General features: G+C 41.0%; 1 protein-coding gene across 3 annotated transcripts in view; it reads left to right on the top strand.

Annotated features, from left to right (window-relative positions):
* The window catches only part of st3gal5 (ST3 beta-galactoside alpha-2,3-sialyltransferase 5), a 39,832-nt gene that overhangs the window by 231 nt on the left and 25,181 nt on the right, over positions 1–14,420 (top strand). Inside the window, exons 2-4 of one of the 3 annotated variants that reach the window (XM_034093625.2) lie at positions 757–873; positions 11,990–12,110; positions 13,074–13,283. In XM_034093625.2, coding sequence (XP_033949516.1) covers positions 757–873; positions 11,990–12,110; positions 13,074–13,283 — 448 coding nt within the window. Of the gene's footprint in view, positions 1–756; positions 874–11,989; positions 12,111–13,073; positions 13,284–14,420 lie in introns of those variants that run through there. The other 2 variants (XM_034093626.2, XM_034093627.2) reach the window with 2 other exon arrangements.

Consider the following 14,420-nt stretch of genomic DNA (forward strand, 5'->3'; position numbering starts at 1 on the left):
CGTTGCTCCTCATGCTCGCTGCTGCTAAAGGGTCTTATTTACTGTCATGGGGCCGCCTGGGGTGGAAGACCCGATACAAGACGTTCTTTCATATCTATAGACAGGCCGTATTATGGAACATAGGCTTTTAAATGACACCTTTTCTAATCAAGTAATCTACAAACATGACGGGACTGCAGCGAATTACGAGTATCCTTAAAAGATGTGTAGTTTTAAATGTAAATTAAAAAGCAGGGACATTTCCTAAAGGAATGATACTTAAACGAGGACCTTAACGATGGTGTTTAAATGGTCAATCCTGCATATTGAGTACCTGAAGTATATTATTATGAAAATACTTGTTTTACTTTTACTTAAGTACCATTTTGGATGCAGGACTTTTACTTGTAACAAAGTATTTTTATACTTTAGTATTACTACTTTTACTTCGTAAATAATCAGAATACTTCTTCCACCTCTGGCTATTTTTGGTGCCCACTTTTTGTGTACTCTATTTTGTAAGATTCTTTCTTCCACACCTAAGATATGGAGCCCCTGCTTAGATACAAACAATTAGGCACTTTTACATTATAATATGAATGCTAAAGATAAGAATGTCCTCTACATATATATATATATACTTACTTCTGATACTTCAACTATATCGGACTGTATTCCTATGCATGCAATTACCGAGCTTAAGCGTACCATAAAGGAATGTATTCTTCTTGCTGTTGTCCCATAATGCATTGTGTCTGACTGTCTCTGTGTGTGCAGGAGCAGAGCCCTGAGAGCCAAGGGACCTCAGGCTCCACCACACATCCCAGAGGAGTTCCCAGGTTCCCATGTGACCGAGAACAAGATGAGGCTTCTGAAACGCTTGCCAGCACACAGGTGATGGTCACATTACACAGCACAAAGACCCCTACTGTTTTCTTTCAACCACGCTCTCGGATAGATACGAGCCACCTGCTATCCAATGATCTTAACGAGATAGTTCAGGTGTTTAGAAGTGGAAGTTAGGCAATGTTGTGCAGTGTAAGCTATATTTAAAAAATCTTGGCCTCTTTGCTTTTTCTGTGAGACCGTGCTTTTCGACGGGTAATAAACATTGAAAATAACAAAAAGGAAGCTGGTGCACCGTGGCCTCAAATGCTAAGCATGCAAGGGTTTTTGCGTGACTTTGAATCCAAACCAAATAAAGTCACGCTATTACACTAACAAACTTACCAATATAGGCAGTAGCAGAACAGCAACCCATGTGTTCCGTGTGGTGAAAAAACTTTTTCTGTCAAGGGAGTTGTTGGCTTTGATGAAAGCACAGACAATGGATTGAGTTACTTGTCAGGAACAGAGACATTGATTTCTGACAGCCAGGTAAAGCCGTAAACATATTCTAAATATAGCATATACAGTTAAACTGATTTAGATTTATCTTTGTTGAGCACAACATTGCTTAGCGTCTGTGATAGTATTTCTTCTCTTAACTGTGGGTAAATACTATGAAGAAGAACATTACATTATTACATTGCATTTAGCTGACGCTTTTATCCAAATCGACTTACAATAAGTACATTCGACCAGGAAGACACAACCTTGAAGAAAACAGAATCATATAAGTACATCAGGTTTCATAGAGCTAAAACATTTCAACTGCTACTCAACTGGCTATAGATAAGCCAGTCCTTTGTTAGTATATAAGTGCTTTGTTAGTAATTATTTGTTAGTAATTCTATAGCTCGAAGTGGAGTCGAAAGAGATGAGTTTTCAGTCTGCGCCGGAAGATGTGCAAGCTATCTGCTGTCCTGATTTCAATGGGGAGCTCATTCCACCATTTTGGAGCCAGGATAGCAAACCCACGTGTTTTTGCTGATGGGAACTTGGGTCCCCCTCGCAGCGAGGGTGCAGCGAGCCGTTTGGCTGATGCAGAGCTGAGTGCACGTGCTGGGGTGTACAGTTTAACTATGTCCTGGATGTAGGAAGGGCCAGATCCATTCGCAGCATGGTATGCAAGTACCATTGTTTTGAACTGGATTCTAGCAATTACTGGAAGCCAGTGAAGTGAGCGGAGGAGTGTTAAGTTAACATCTTAACACCCCACTTCAAAATATCCAAACTACCCCTTTAATGTCTTAAAGAAGAACTCTGATTTCCTGATAAGTGTTTGTCTACTTATCAGTGCTGGAAGCTTCATGTTGCTTTTTAAAGCCATTGTAACTTTAAAAACACACCCTAAGTAAACAATCTACATCGTCAGTCAAAGGTGTGGCAGTTTTTACCACCTACAACTATAACATCTGCTCTAAATGTGCAGTATGAAAAATATATGATCTCAATGTGTGGAATACCTGTTGTCATGCTTTAAAAGATTGAATGCGGGTTGATACTGAAAAGAGTCCTGACATCACAAACTGTGCCGCCTGCCTGCATAATGCAAGGAGGAATAAGGCAACCTGTCAACGCAAAAAGCATCAACACTCTTATCTGCAGTCCTGCACACACAGCGTTACTTCTGCTCTTTTGTTGATTTATATATACAGGGTGTCCGCGGGGTCTTAAAAAGTATTAAAAGTTGATAAATAAATTTCGCAAAAATTAAGGCTATTGAAAAGTATTAAACTGCATTTTCCAAGGTATTACATTTTGTAGCCTGTTTTCAATAAGTATATAAATTGTCCAAAGAGGTTGTATTCTACAGTCTGCCTGAATGTAATCATTGCGTAGGTGATTGTGATTCTGTGTAGTTTATTTATGGCATCCCGTTGGATTTGACGTCCTCAGAACAGGACATCGCACGCTCAAATCAAATCAAGTTTTATTTATATAGCACATTTATAAACGATTTTTGGTCGAGCCAAAGTGCTGTACCAGTGACGTGCGGTGAGGTCAATGACAGGAGGCACGGACAGTATATTACACTTTTTTTTTTACTAACTACCGCTATTCATACATTCAACACAAATGAAAATATTAAATGGCCAGGCCCTTACCTTTACTTGTAAATGAAGTCCATTCGCCTATCCTTCTGGACAAAGATCTCCGTGACTTTGTTGTAGAAGTCCTCTTTATTGTGTATTAGTTTTAAAAGTCTCTCTGTTTCTATAGAGATGATCACCAGGGATGAAAGTCGTCTTTGGTCAGTCCGATTCTGACTGTATGTTTTGAGTCTTTTCAAAGCAGAGAACGACCTTTCGACAGACGCTGTTGTAGCAGGTATTGTGAGTACCAGCTGGAGTAACTTTGTCGCCTCAGGAACCGTCTGCATCAGATCATTCTGGTCCAAAAAGCTGAGGAGTTGTCCGGGTGATTTGCATTCATTCCTCACCGTTTGTGAGCTATACAGTCCGATAAGATCAGTCTTCAGTCTACCAAAGTCAAAGTGCCTTGCATATTTTTGATAGGCTCTGCAGTTTGATGTCATCAAAATGTTGTGACATTTCATTGAATTTTGTGCAATCGACCAAACCAAGGAAAGCGAATGATCAAACCTAGCTTTCAGTTGAACACTGATATTTTCCAGAATGCAATGAAACATTCTTTTCCTCTCATCTCTGATCGGATGTTTACTTCGGACATTGTCTGTCAGGCCATGTCAGGCCAAGTGTGATGCATTTCTGCTCGAACCCATCATAGAAACTGTCAAACTCTTTTCTCTGGCGTTCCACAACTCCCAATGTTTCGCGCACAGCAGAATCCAATGTCCATGACTTTATTCTGCAGCACACGAAAGAGTGCATCGGTTTCACTGAAAATGCCCTCATATGCCATTATGAAGAAGCAGGTTGATGCTTTTGACAGCCAGAGGTCATATCCAGCAGCCATCATCAAGGTGTCATTGTCCCAAACATCGGGATTTTCGCTCATGATCCGGAACACAGCACGCAGTTCCGATTGGTACAGGCTGATAGTGTGCACTAGTCTGGAATTTGAGCTCCATCTCGTCGGCGCTGCTCTTGGCAAACGTTGCTTCACAACTTCATCCAGTAGTTGCGTGCGCTTGGTCGATTTGTTGAAAAACGCCGCAAGTCCCTCAACTGTTTTAAAAAACGTCCTACACTCATACATTTTGCTGAATGCGAGAGGACGAGGTTCAATTTGTGTGCATAACAATGGGTGAACATGGCCTCAGGCACCTTTTCTCTGATCTTGGCCTGCACCCCGTTAAGAGCTGATGCCATCACAGCAGCTCCGTCATACGTTTGAGCTACCAGCTTTTCAACACAATTGTATTTCCCCAGCACCCCCAAAACATAATCAGCAATAGCCGGTACTCGCCTGTCATCACTCACATCATCAAATCCCAAGAACGCCTCCTTCACATCACTTGTGTCCACATAACGCAGAATGACAGAGACCTGGGCTTTGTTTGTGACATCCGTTGTCTCATCTACTTCCACTCCAACAAATGGGGCTGCATTAATCTCATGCCTGATATCATTTTTTAATAACATCACTGACTGCTTCTATGAGATCATTCTGTATCCTATTTGAAAGGCCAGAAAATACTGTGGATGTTTCCAAATGCCTTGCTAATTTCTCATCTTTTTCAGCGAAGGCATGTAACAGCTCGACATAGTTGCCGCGATTCGAAGATTTTGCACTCATCATTCCCCCGAAATGCCAACTCCTGTTTAGCTAGGAAGCAGACAGCATTAATAAGGTATTTTAAGATCTCACGATTCTCCTTTACCTTGGCATTGTGGATGCTGACATTTAATCTCTGCTGGTCATTGAGGGCCAGATCTATCCGAGAAGTGCCGAAAGTTTTTAATGCGATTTGGCTTTGAATGTGAGTGATCGATCTCTCATGTTTGTTGAGGCTCCTTGGTAGATTTTTTAAGTCACCAAATCCAATGTTAGTCTAAACGTTGTCGCTAGTGGAGAACAAAAGGCAGGGAAAGCAGTAAAGTCGATTCTTCGTAGCACAGCCACACAGCCAGTCTTTTCTTTGGTACCACTCAGTTTGAAACGAACGTGTTATTTTCTGTCCGTTAGTTTGAAGAAGGTCCTTAAGCTCAGGCATCGGTCTTCCATTGTTTATCACCACTGTAACCGAAGTGCATTTTTCAATGTTTTAATTTTTTTGATAGAGCTAGCTCAAGATCGCCCCCTTCAGTGCGGCAGAGGTTATGGTTGCCTCCCCTGGCGCTTTCTCAGTGCCGTTGTATGATGAGACCAGCGAGCCTAAATATCATATATACGTGAAATAAGTTAATATTTAGAGACTATGGATGGCGAGGATAAATGTAATAAAGGGATCTACAAACATTACATTGGTGGCATACAGTGAGATGGTGCAGGCATGCGCTTAGGGCCCGCTTTCCAGCCAGTTTCTGTGGGGTGACGCATTCTGAGGTGAGGAAGAGCTCACCACACAGTAACTGGCTTGAGCGTGCTCACAAAATAAGTGCCCGCGCTAAATTAGTGCCCGTGCTCCAGCAAGTTACTGTGGGCTTCTGTGAGGCAGAGCTCGTCCCTGCCTCATTTCTCAATCTCATCGCTCCCCGTAGTTGTAGCGGAGCTCGGCAAATTAGCCGATTTTTACTATAAAAAGCGATTCATACAGAAATCACATTTACAACACAGATCAGTGGACACATTTTATTATTATTATTATTTGTATTATTATTCTTTTTTTCCGTTACATTGGAGAATGACCTCACCTGTCATTCGTTATGGGGAAATGCAAGTTTGCGTCCAAATGGTTGGAAGATAAGGAGGGAGGACAATCAATACTGTATATAGTAAAGTGTGTCGCCAATGTAACCGGTTCACACTCGAAGTGGCGATGAGGTCTTAAAATGTACGGAAAGGGTCTTTAAAAAGGTCTTAAAAGGTCTTACATTTGACTTCAGGATTCCTGCATATACCCTGATATAATTCTTCCCTGAACTGAAACTCCTCCACTGCCTAATCCATTTCTAAACTAGATATTACATACTTGTAATCTCTTATCGATGTCACGTTGCTGTGTGAGAGAATAGGTCACTTCTTCTGTATACATTTGTAAGGAAGGGACATACATGCAATGCTCCTTTTTTAGGTTCATATTTGTATTTTGAGGGAGGGAACTTTGGGATTTAAGCCTTTGCAGACGATTTGCATGCACACAGACCTATAGCATACTACAGGTAAAAGAAAACCCCAAAAAGCATCATTGGGCCTCTTTAAGTAACAAGTCGGGCTAAACCATTACTTTCTTATGGAGGTACATTTACCAGTTTCTACATTTACAAAATTCGATCAGGCATTTGTTGTGGATGTTGTGAATCTCACATTTCTCAATTCAAATTCAATTCAAAACCTTTATTTATCCAGGTAAAATCCCATTGAGATCAATGATCTCTTTTTCAAGGGAGACCTGCAGCAGTAGGTTCCACAAGAAGACATAAAAACATAAACAACAAAAGGACATCATACAGCAAAATGTACAGAGATTACAATTTACATATTTAACCACATGTACAGGTACCAACAGCATCTGATTTTGTAGCATCCAACCGAGCTTTAAAAACATGTAGTGGTACTAGCTTGGTAATTGTCCATTCTTTTTGCAGACTGTTCCATGTTAGTGGAGCTGCACATCTAAAAGCTTTCTTCCCTAAGACAGTCCTAGCACTTGGCACATTTAATAAAACCACAACATGCGATCTCAGGCAATAAGTACTTTCAATTCGCAGAGAGAACAGGGAGCAGATATAAGATGGTAGTTTATGCAACATGGCTTTGTAAATGAAAAAGTACCAGTGACTGAGCCTCCGTACAGTAAGTGATGGCAAAACCGCCTTGGTATACAGGGTACAGTGATGTGTAAGTGCTTTACAATTTGTCAAAAATCTCAGTGCACTGTGATACGCAGCATCTAACTTGCTCAGGTAATTGGCAGGTGCATTCATATATAACAAATCACCATAGTCCAGCACAGGTAAAAAGGTCGCAGTGACTAGCCTTTTCCTGGCCTCAAGCGAGAAACAGGACTTATTTCTGTAAAAGAAACCTAGCCTAACCCTCAGCTTTTTAAGCAGGTTATTTACATGAAATTTAAAAGTGAGACAATCATCAAACCAGATACCCAGGTATTTGTAAAAGGTAACCACTTCAAGTTGTATTCCTTGCGTAGTTACAATATCCAAAGCAGTCTCCGGTGTATTTTTACCTTTAGAAAAGAGCATTACCTTGGTTTTATCCACATTTGAAAGAAGCTTAAGCTCAGAGAGCTGAGCCTGAATAATGTTAAAAACAGCCTGTAATTTAACACCAGCCTCGTTAATCGAGGGACCTGCACAGTACATCACGGTATCGTCCGCATAAAAATGTAAGGTTGCTCCTTCGACATTTGCACCTAAACTATTAATATAGATAGAGAATAATAGCGGACCTAAAACTGAACCTTGTGGTACACCATTAGTGATGTTTAACCACTCAGAAGACAGCCCATCAAACTGAACACATTGGGACCTTTCAGAGAGGTAGTTCACCCACAAACCACCCACTGCATGGCTGGATATGCCTATACTGACCAGCCTCTGCTTCAAAATGTGATGATCGACGGTATCAAAAGCTTTGGATAGGTCAACAAATAGAGCTGCACAACTCTGCTTATTATCTAAAATACTCGTAATATCATTTACCACTTTCATTGTGGCAGTGATGGTGCTGTGTTGCTTTCTGAAGCCTGACTGATGTTTAGACAGGATGTCATTTGTACATAAAAACACCTTTACCTGTTCACTCAATAGGCGTTCAAGAACCTTAGCCAGAACTGACAATTTAGAGATGGGTCTATAATTGTTTAATAAGGTGGCCTCCCCTCCTTTTAGTAGTGGCAGGACATAAGCTGACTTCCATACTTTTGGGATTTTGTTCGTGCTGAGAGAGAGGTTAAAAAGAGTAGTAAGAGGTGGAGCAATAAAATCTGCAGCTATCTTTTAAAAAGAAAGGTTCTACGTTGTCCGGACCAGCCAGCTTTTTAGGATCTAGCTTGGTTAAGACTTCACGAACAACATCAACAGTAAAAGGAGTAAAACTGAAATGGTTTTCCAGACCACATTGTTCTGAGTCACCGACTGTGACAGAAGCAGAATTAGAAACAGAGAGCCACAGGACACAACATGCTCATTAAAACAATTTAACATGGTAGCCCTATCCGATATAGAGCCAGATGCTGTGGTAAGGCACGGAGGTAGCTCATTACGGATATCACCGGTGGATATCGATTTTATGGCTTTCCAGAATTTTCTAGGGTTGTTCAGGTTCTTTGTGGTAACTGACAGATAATACTTAGATTTAGCACTTTTGACATGTGAAGTGAAGCTATTCCTTAGCTGCCTAAAACGCAGCCATTCTACCTCTGAGCCTGATTTCCTAGCCTTTGCCCAGGCCTTGTTTCTCTCATGTAGGAGACTAGATAATTCAGCAGAAAACCAAGGATTGTCTCGTCCCTTCACTCTAATGTATGCAGGGGTACATGTCTATCTATAATTTCCATAAAACCAAGATAAAAATAAGACCATGCAGTCTCAACATCAGCACACAAATCGATTTTTCCCCAATCAAACCCAAACAGATCATGTACAAAACCCTGCTCCACAAAATGTTTTATGTCTCTCTTGATGATAATACGAGGTTTAACCTTTTGGACTTTTGTGTCCCTAATTGTGGCTACAGCACAGTGGTCACTCAGATCATTCGCAAATACTCTCACAGCTGAGTATTTATAGGGAATATTAGTTGAGATCAATTAGGGAGGATTTATTTGGGGACTTAATATTAGGGCGAGTAGGACTGTCAACAATCTGAGTAACATTTAAAGAGATACAAAGGTTTTTAAAATCCTCTGACACTGCAGTTAACCAGTCCCAGTTAAAATCTCCAAGTAGCACTAGTTCCTTGTAGTCTAGTTGCGATAAAAGATTTGCTAGCGAAGACAAGGAGTCCTTGACAGCTGAGGGGGGTCTGTAACAGCACATGACCTGTTGACCCTTTGCCACTTCTAAATTTAAGGCTAAAAATTCGAATTGCTTACTGATAGATTTGGAAACTAATGTGGATACACTGAACTTATTCTTAACATAAATGGCAACGCCACCACCTTTATTAGGCCGGTCGGTACGATACACATTATAACCATTTAAGGCCAAAATAGATTTGTTTAGCCATGTTTCTGATAAAACAATGATGTCAGTGTCAGTCGAGCTCGCCCAAATATGGACAAAATCTAGTTTACCTAACAGACTGCGCACATTCAAGTGGATGAAACCCAACCCAGTTTCTGGTTGTAGATCGGCTTTTTACACATGACATATTGATCTGTTTACAACAGGGGTGGGGAACCTTTTCCCTCTCAAGGGCCATTTACATTTTTTCAACATCCTCCGAGGGCCGTACAAATGATTGACTTCTGCTTAAAAATACTAAAATCACAGCCCATTCATTCGGCCTTTCTTTCATGCTCTGCAAAGAAAAAGCAACCTCTTAATCCAGATATTTTACCATGACTCGCGCATGCATGCACGTGCACGGTTGTGGCATGACCACCAAAACAGAAAGATATGGACACAAGATGTGTGGAAATGTATTCAGTATCCAATCCAAGTGGACATGATTTAAGTCGGGGGGGAAACCCTAACCTAACCTCCTCTAAAATCTTCCCGGGGGAGCATGCGGGGTGGGGGGGGCAAGATTTGTTTTTAAAAGTTGAAGTTAAAAGCATCAATCTGGTGCACTTTGAGAGCAAAATTAGGAGATCTATGGATACATCTCTCAACACCCATATGAAACAGAACTGTAAGCAGATTTAATACAATTATTTATATATATATATATATATATATTAGGGCTGTCAAGTTAACGCGTTAATAACGCGTTAACGCAAACAAAAATTAACGCCACTAATTATTTTAACGCGATTAACGCATGTGTATTTTTTTTCCTCGGCTGCCCCGTAGTTTCAGAGCGCATCAAGTTTAAAATACCATCTACAAGCTGATGCTGCTGACAGCCCCGCTCCTGCCGCCCGCTTGTGGCAGACCACACTTCCACGCTCACCGGCAGGCACCGACTGGCCATCGGGAGGACCGGGAGGGTGTGTGTTTGTGTGGCCCGAGCGAGCGAGCGAGAGAGAGACCTTACGTGTATTGTTGTTGTTAGCATCGGGTGCTAGCTAGCTGCGCTAACGGATATAAGGAGCTGTTTCAATGAAAACAGAGGAGCGCTCTATCCAAACAACTGCGCCGAGCACTTGACTTTATGCAGGAAGCCAGACAGCGGGACGTTGTAGGAGAAGTCAGCACACTCATGATTGCAGCAACATGGTTGCAGCGTCCAGGCAGCTCCCGTTCGAGCATATGCCTTCAGTTGCACATAGCTCCAACGATCTCACACACACACACACACACACACACACACACACACACACACACACACACACACACACACACACACACACACACACACACACACCACACACACACACACTGTATTGTATGAGAGAGGTTCCAGGTTGTTGTGTTTAATATTCATGAGAATATTTGTCATTGTTCAAATGATAATAAACATTAGCATAAAGCATATTTGTCCACTCATATGTTGATAAGAGTATTAAAAACTTGAAAAATATTCCTCTAAGGTACATTTAGAACAGATAAAAAATGTGCGATTAACTATGGACAATCATGCGATTAAATATTTTAATCGACTGACAGCCCTAATATATATATATATATATATATATATATATATATATATATATATATATATATATATATATATATATATATATATATATATATATATATATATATATATATACATACATATACAATACGTTATTATTATAAGATGCAAAAAACACAGTAAACACACTAAGAGAAATTAGGTTATAGAAACATGAATTATTATAATTTTAAACATTGGAAACATATTTAACATTTGATAAAGAAAACGTTCAGAAGACCATTATGACCATTTCATGAGAAACATCTAATTTGAGCAGCATATCCGCATCTAAATGTTATACTCTTCAAACTGTGAGAAGGAAAGACAGAAAGCCAAGTGCAGGTGGTTGCATGATGATGTGGAAGCATTAAGTAAACAATCTAGTTTTTTACCACAAGCATAAAAGAAGAGCTTCCCACTAAATCAGAGCAGCTCGAGTTTGACCCTATTCATTTAGGGCTGTCTTTTCAAAAACCTGCTCCTCCCTCGCCTTACTTTACTTTTTACTTTACTTTAATACTTTATTGGTTTTGATCTCTTTCCAGGGATTACACCATTTGATATACTTTATTAATCCCCGTGGGGAAATTGTTTCTCTGCATTTGACCCATCCTAGTGTTAGGAGCAGTGGGCAGCCATTTTGAACAGCGCCCGGGGAGCAGTGTAGGGAACGGTGCCTTGCTCAGGGACACCTCGGTAGCACTTGGTCTTGCCGGGACTTGAACTGGTGACCTTCCAATTGCCAAGCCAAGTCCCTATCGACTTCGCCACCACCGCCCCATGACACAAAATCACCAAAGCATTATACCGTAACAAGTTTCCTTTTGTGAGACAGCGTTTGGCAAGGTTTGGCAGGGTTTAAGGTTAGTGGTGGTAGGTCATCAATGCAAAAAGGAAATACCACAATAGCTGTTTTGTCGACTTTACCAGTTGTCTATATTTGAGTATGTCAACATAAAAACGTGAAAACACACAGGATGTTGGCACAGTAACGTAATGCTAAAAACAAACTCCATCGCGGATGCATGACTTCATGTCCCCGCCGCTAAGCTAAAGGCGGCTAATGTTTGGAATGAGTATTTTTGGAGGTCTTCGTTACATGTTCCCTCCAGAGTGAGTTTCTCTCCCACACCGTTATCTGCATTTAGTAACCTGCCTCTGTGAAAACACCATGGTTCTGTGGCCTAGTCGAGTATCCTTCCTGTCAAATCAGATAGTGTTGCATATTTAAATACTTCAAATGACAAACCGTGTGTGTGTGCATGTGTGTGTGTGTTTTTCTGTCTGTGTGCAGGCGGTGGTTGGCACTGGCTGTGGTTTTAGGTTTGCTGTGTGTGGCGATTCTGTCTCTGCCTCTGAGAGAGACGGAGACGAGCGTGCCTGTGGACTGGCATGTCAACCACGCGCATAAAAAGGTGAGAGACTTTCCCACGGACTGAAACTAAAAATACAATTGTCAAATCATAAGTAAACAAGGAGAGACGCACCAAAGGTCCCACAGCTATCTGACTACCGAGAGACTTGGAGTGCATTCTCCTAACATTAGGCAAGGCTGAAGGAAGATCTCATTTGTTTCAACAGATCCACAAATAGAATTAACAGTATTATTAACAATAAAATGCAAAATGGATAACGCTTGGATTTCAATTGGATTAAAACATATTTTAAAGAAGATTGTTCTTTTTTCAACTCTAATGGTATTGTCCATGTAATAAATATATAGATAGATATAATGAGCTCTACTCAAACTCAGCTTTAAGTGTCAAGTCCTCCAATACATACATATTCTCAGAGTATCAATTATTAATTTGAGGGAAAAATGTAATTATATAAAATTAAGCAAGATAAAGTCTTATGTATTTAAGAATTTGAGATGTATTTGAGTGAATGAATGCTTAGAGCCCATCTTCTACCTACATATATTGACACATTTACATAAAGTTTCTACCAGTTTTTTTTTTAAACTAATGATCTGCTTTAGTAATTTTCCTACAAAATGGCAGCAAAAAAGCCACTTATTTTAGCTCTTCAAATGTCAAAATGTCCTGCTTTTATCAGTTTTAAATTAAAGTGAATATCTTTTGGTTTTGGACAGACAAAACATCTTATTTAAAGACGAGGCCTGTATTCAAACTGCATGAATGAAAATTATTCTGTCTCACTTCCTGTGTGAAACAAGTAGTCATTCATGACATTAAAACCCCCAATGCCAGCATTTACAACAACCGTCTGTTTGGCTGCTGATACAACCAGATAGAAAACTGTGGAATAAACAGAAAAGATTGAACAGAGATAATGTCAGTAAAGGTTCTGCAGTGAAACAGTCTGCTTTTTGTTATGGTTCTTACCCTTTTTTTTTACAACCCATTTCCTTGCAGCAAGTGCATGAGCACGTGCACAGAGTTCTGGAGGGTCAGTGTCGGCCCAGCAGCACCAGGCACAGCTTGTTAGCTCGACTCCCCGCCTCAAGTCGCATGACCCAGGCCTTTCTGTGGAAGGACCTGCCGCTCCCCGACGACATCTTCCGGTACCCGCCTCCCTTTGGCTTCAGAGGGTTTCAGCACAAAGCAGAGGAGCTGCTGAAACTGGTGAATGCTCCTTCTTTCTCTCTGTCCTCTACTTTCAGCATCATTCATTCTGAAGCCAGATTTGCATTTATTGGCACCTTCTGTTCTTATGTAACAGCCTAGTGAGGCCTGTTAACATCAAAGTTATATTAAAAGATTCGGATTCCCGGCCACACCAATACAGTGAGAAGGACAGCACAATAGGTGTAAAATGGTTTATTTATACAAAGTTACTTTATAAACACTCCTTTGATAAATACTTAAAATAACGTAAGGTTAAAATAATGTTCAATAAATATAAACCAGTTACTTAAGAATTACAGTTCTAGCAGGGGTTGATAAAATCCTGAAAGTCCTGTCCGCTTGGAACCAAACTCCACTCCGGTTTTTTGCCAGGCAGAAGTGCAAGGTTCAAGTCCCTTCCAGGAAATCCAGTGCCAGGATTTCCACATTGCCGGCCCGCCGCACTCTGTCCGTCACGGTACGTCTACACACCAGCTTTAGACGAATCTTCCACCGCTTCCAACGCTTCTCTGCCCATTGACTTTGAATGGGGATGACGTCACTTTGCCTCGCTTTTCGCCGAACTGCATTGTGGGGGAGCGAAGCGAAGATTTCCAGGATTCAAAAGTTGAGCAATGTTCAACTTTTGAAGCTGAGCTGGAAGCGTCAGCCAATCAAATCACGTTTATGCAAATCTGACAGTAGAAGCGCTAGCCAATCAAACCGCGTGTAAGCAGGGAGAACCAGACCGCAGTTAATTTCCTCATATTCCAAACGAGAAATTACGGTAACAAATCACCCGGTTCTTTACGACTAGAACTATTAACGGGATACCAACCCGGAGGAACCAGGCATGGAGTGAGGTGGCAGAGACAGTGGGTGAAACTGGTAGGTTTTCGCCTGTTTGGGGAGTTTATATATATATATTGCTCGCATAAAATTCCCGGGGTTTTTTGCTTTGTATGTCGGGGGCGGGAGATTCATGTGATTGGTTGTTGGTCGCGTTGGTCGCAAAAAATCCCCAAGCTTTCAGACACGCCCAGCTCCAAGATTTTCAAGATTTTTGAAAAGCTGCAGTGTGGACGTACCGTCAGCCTCTGGTAGCCCTCGGTAAACAACAAAAGTCAGGGGAGGGGACAACAATGTAACGTTCGT

The sequence above is a fragment of the Pseudochaenichthys georgianus genome, chromosome 10 (assembly GCF_902827115.2).
Source record: "Pseudochaenichthys georgianus chromosome 10, fPseGeo1.2, whole genome shotgun sequence".
Taxonomy (NCBI): domain Eukaryota; kingdom Metazoa; phylum Chordata; class Actinopteri; order Perciformes; family Channichthyidae; genus Pseudochaenichthys; species Pseudochaenichthys georgianus.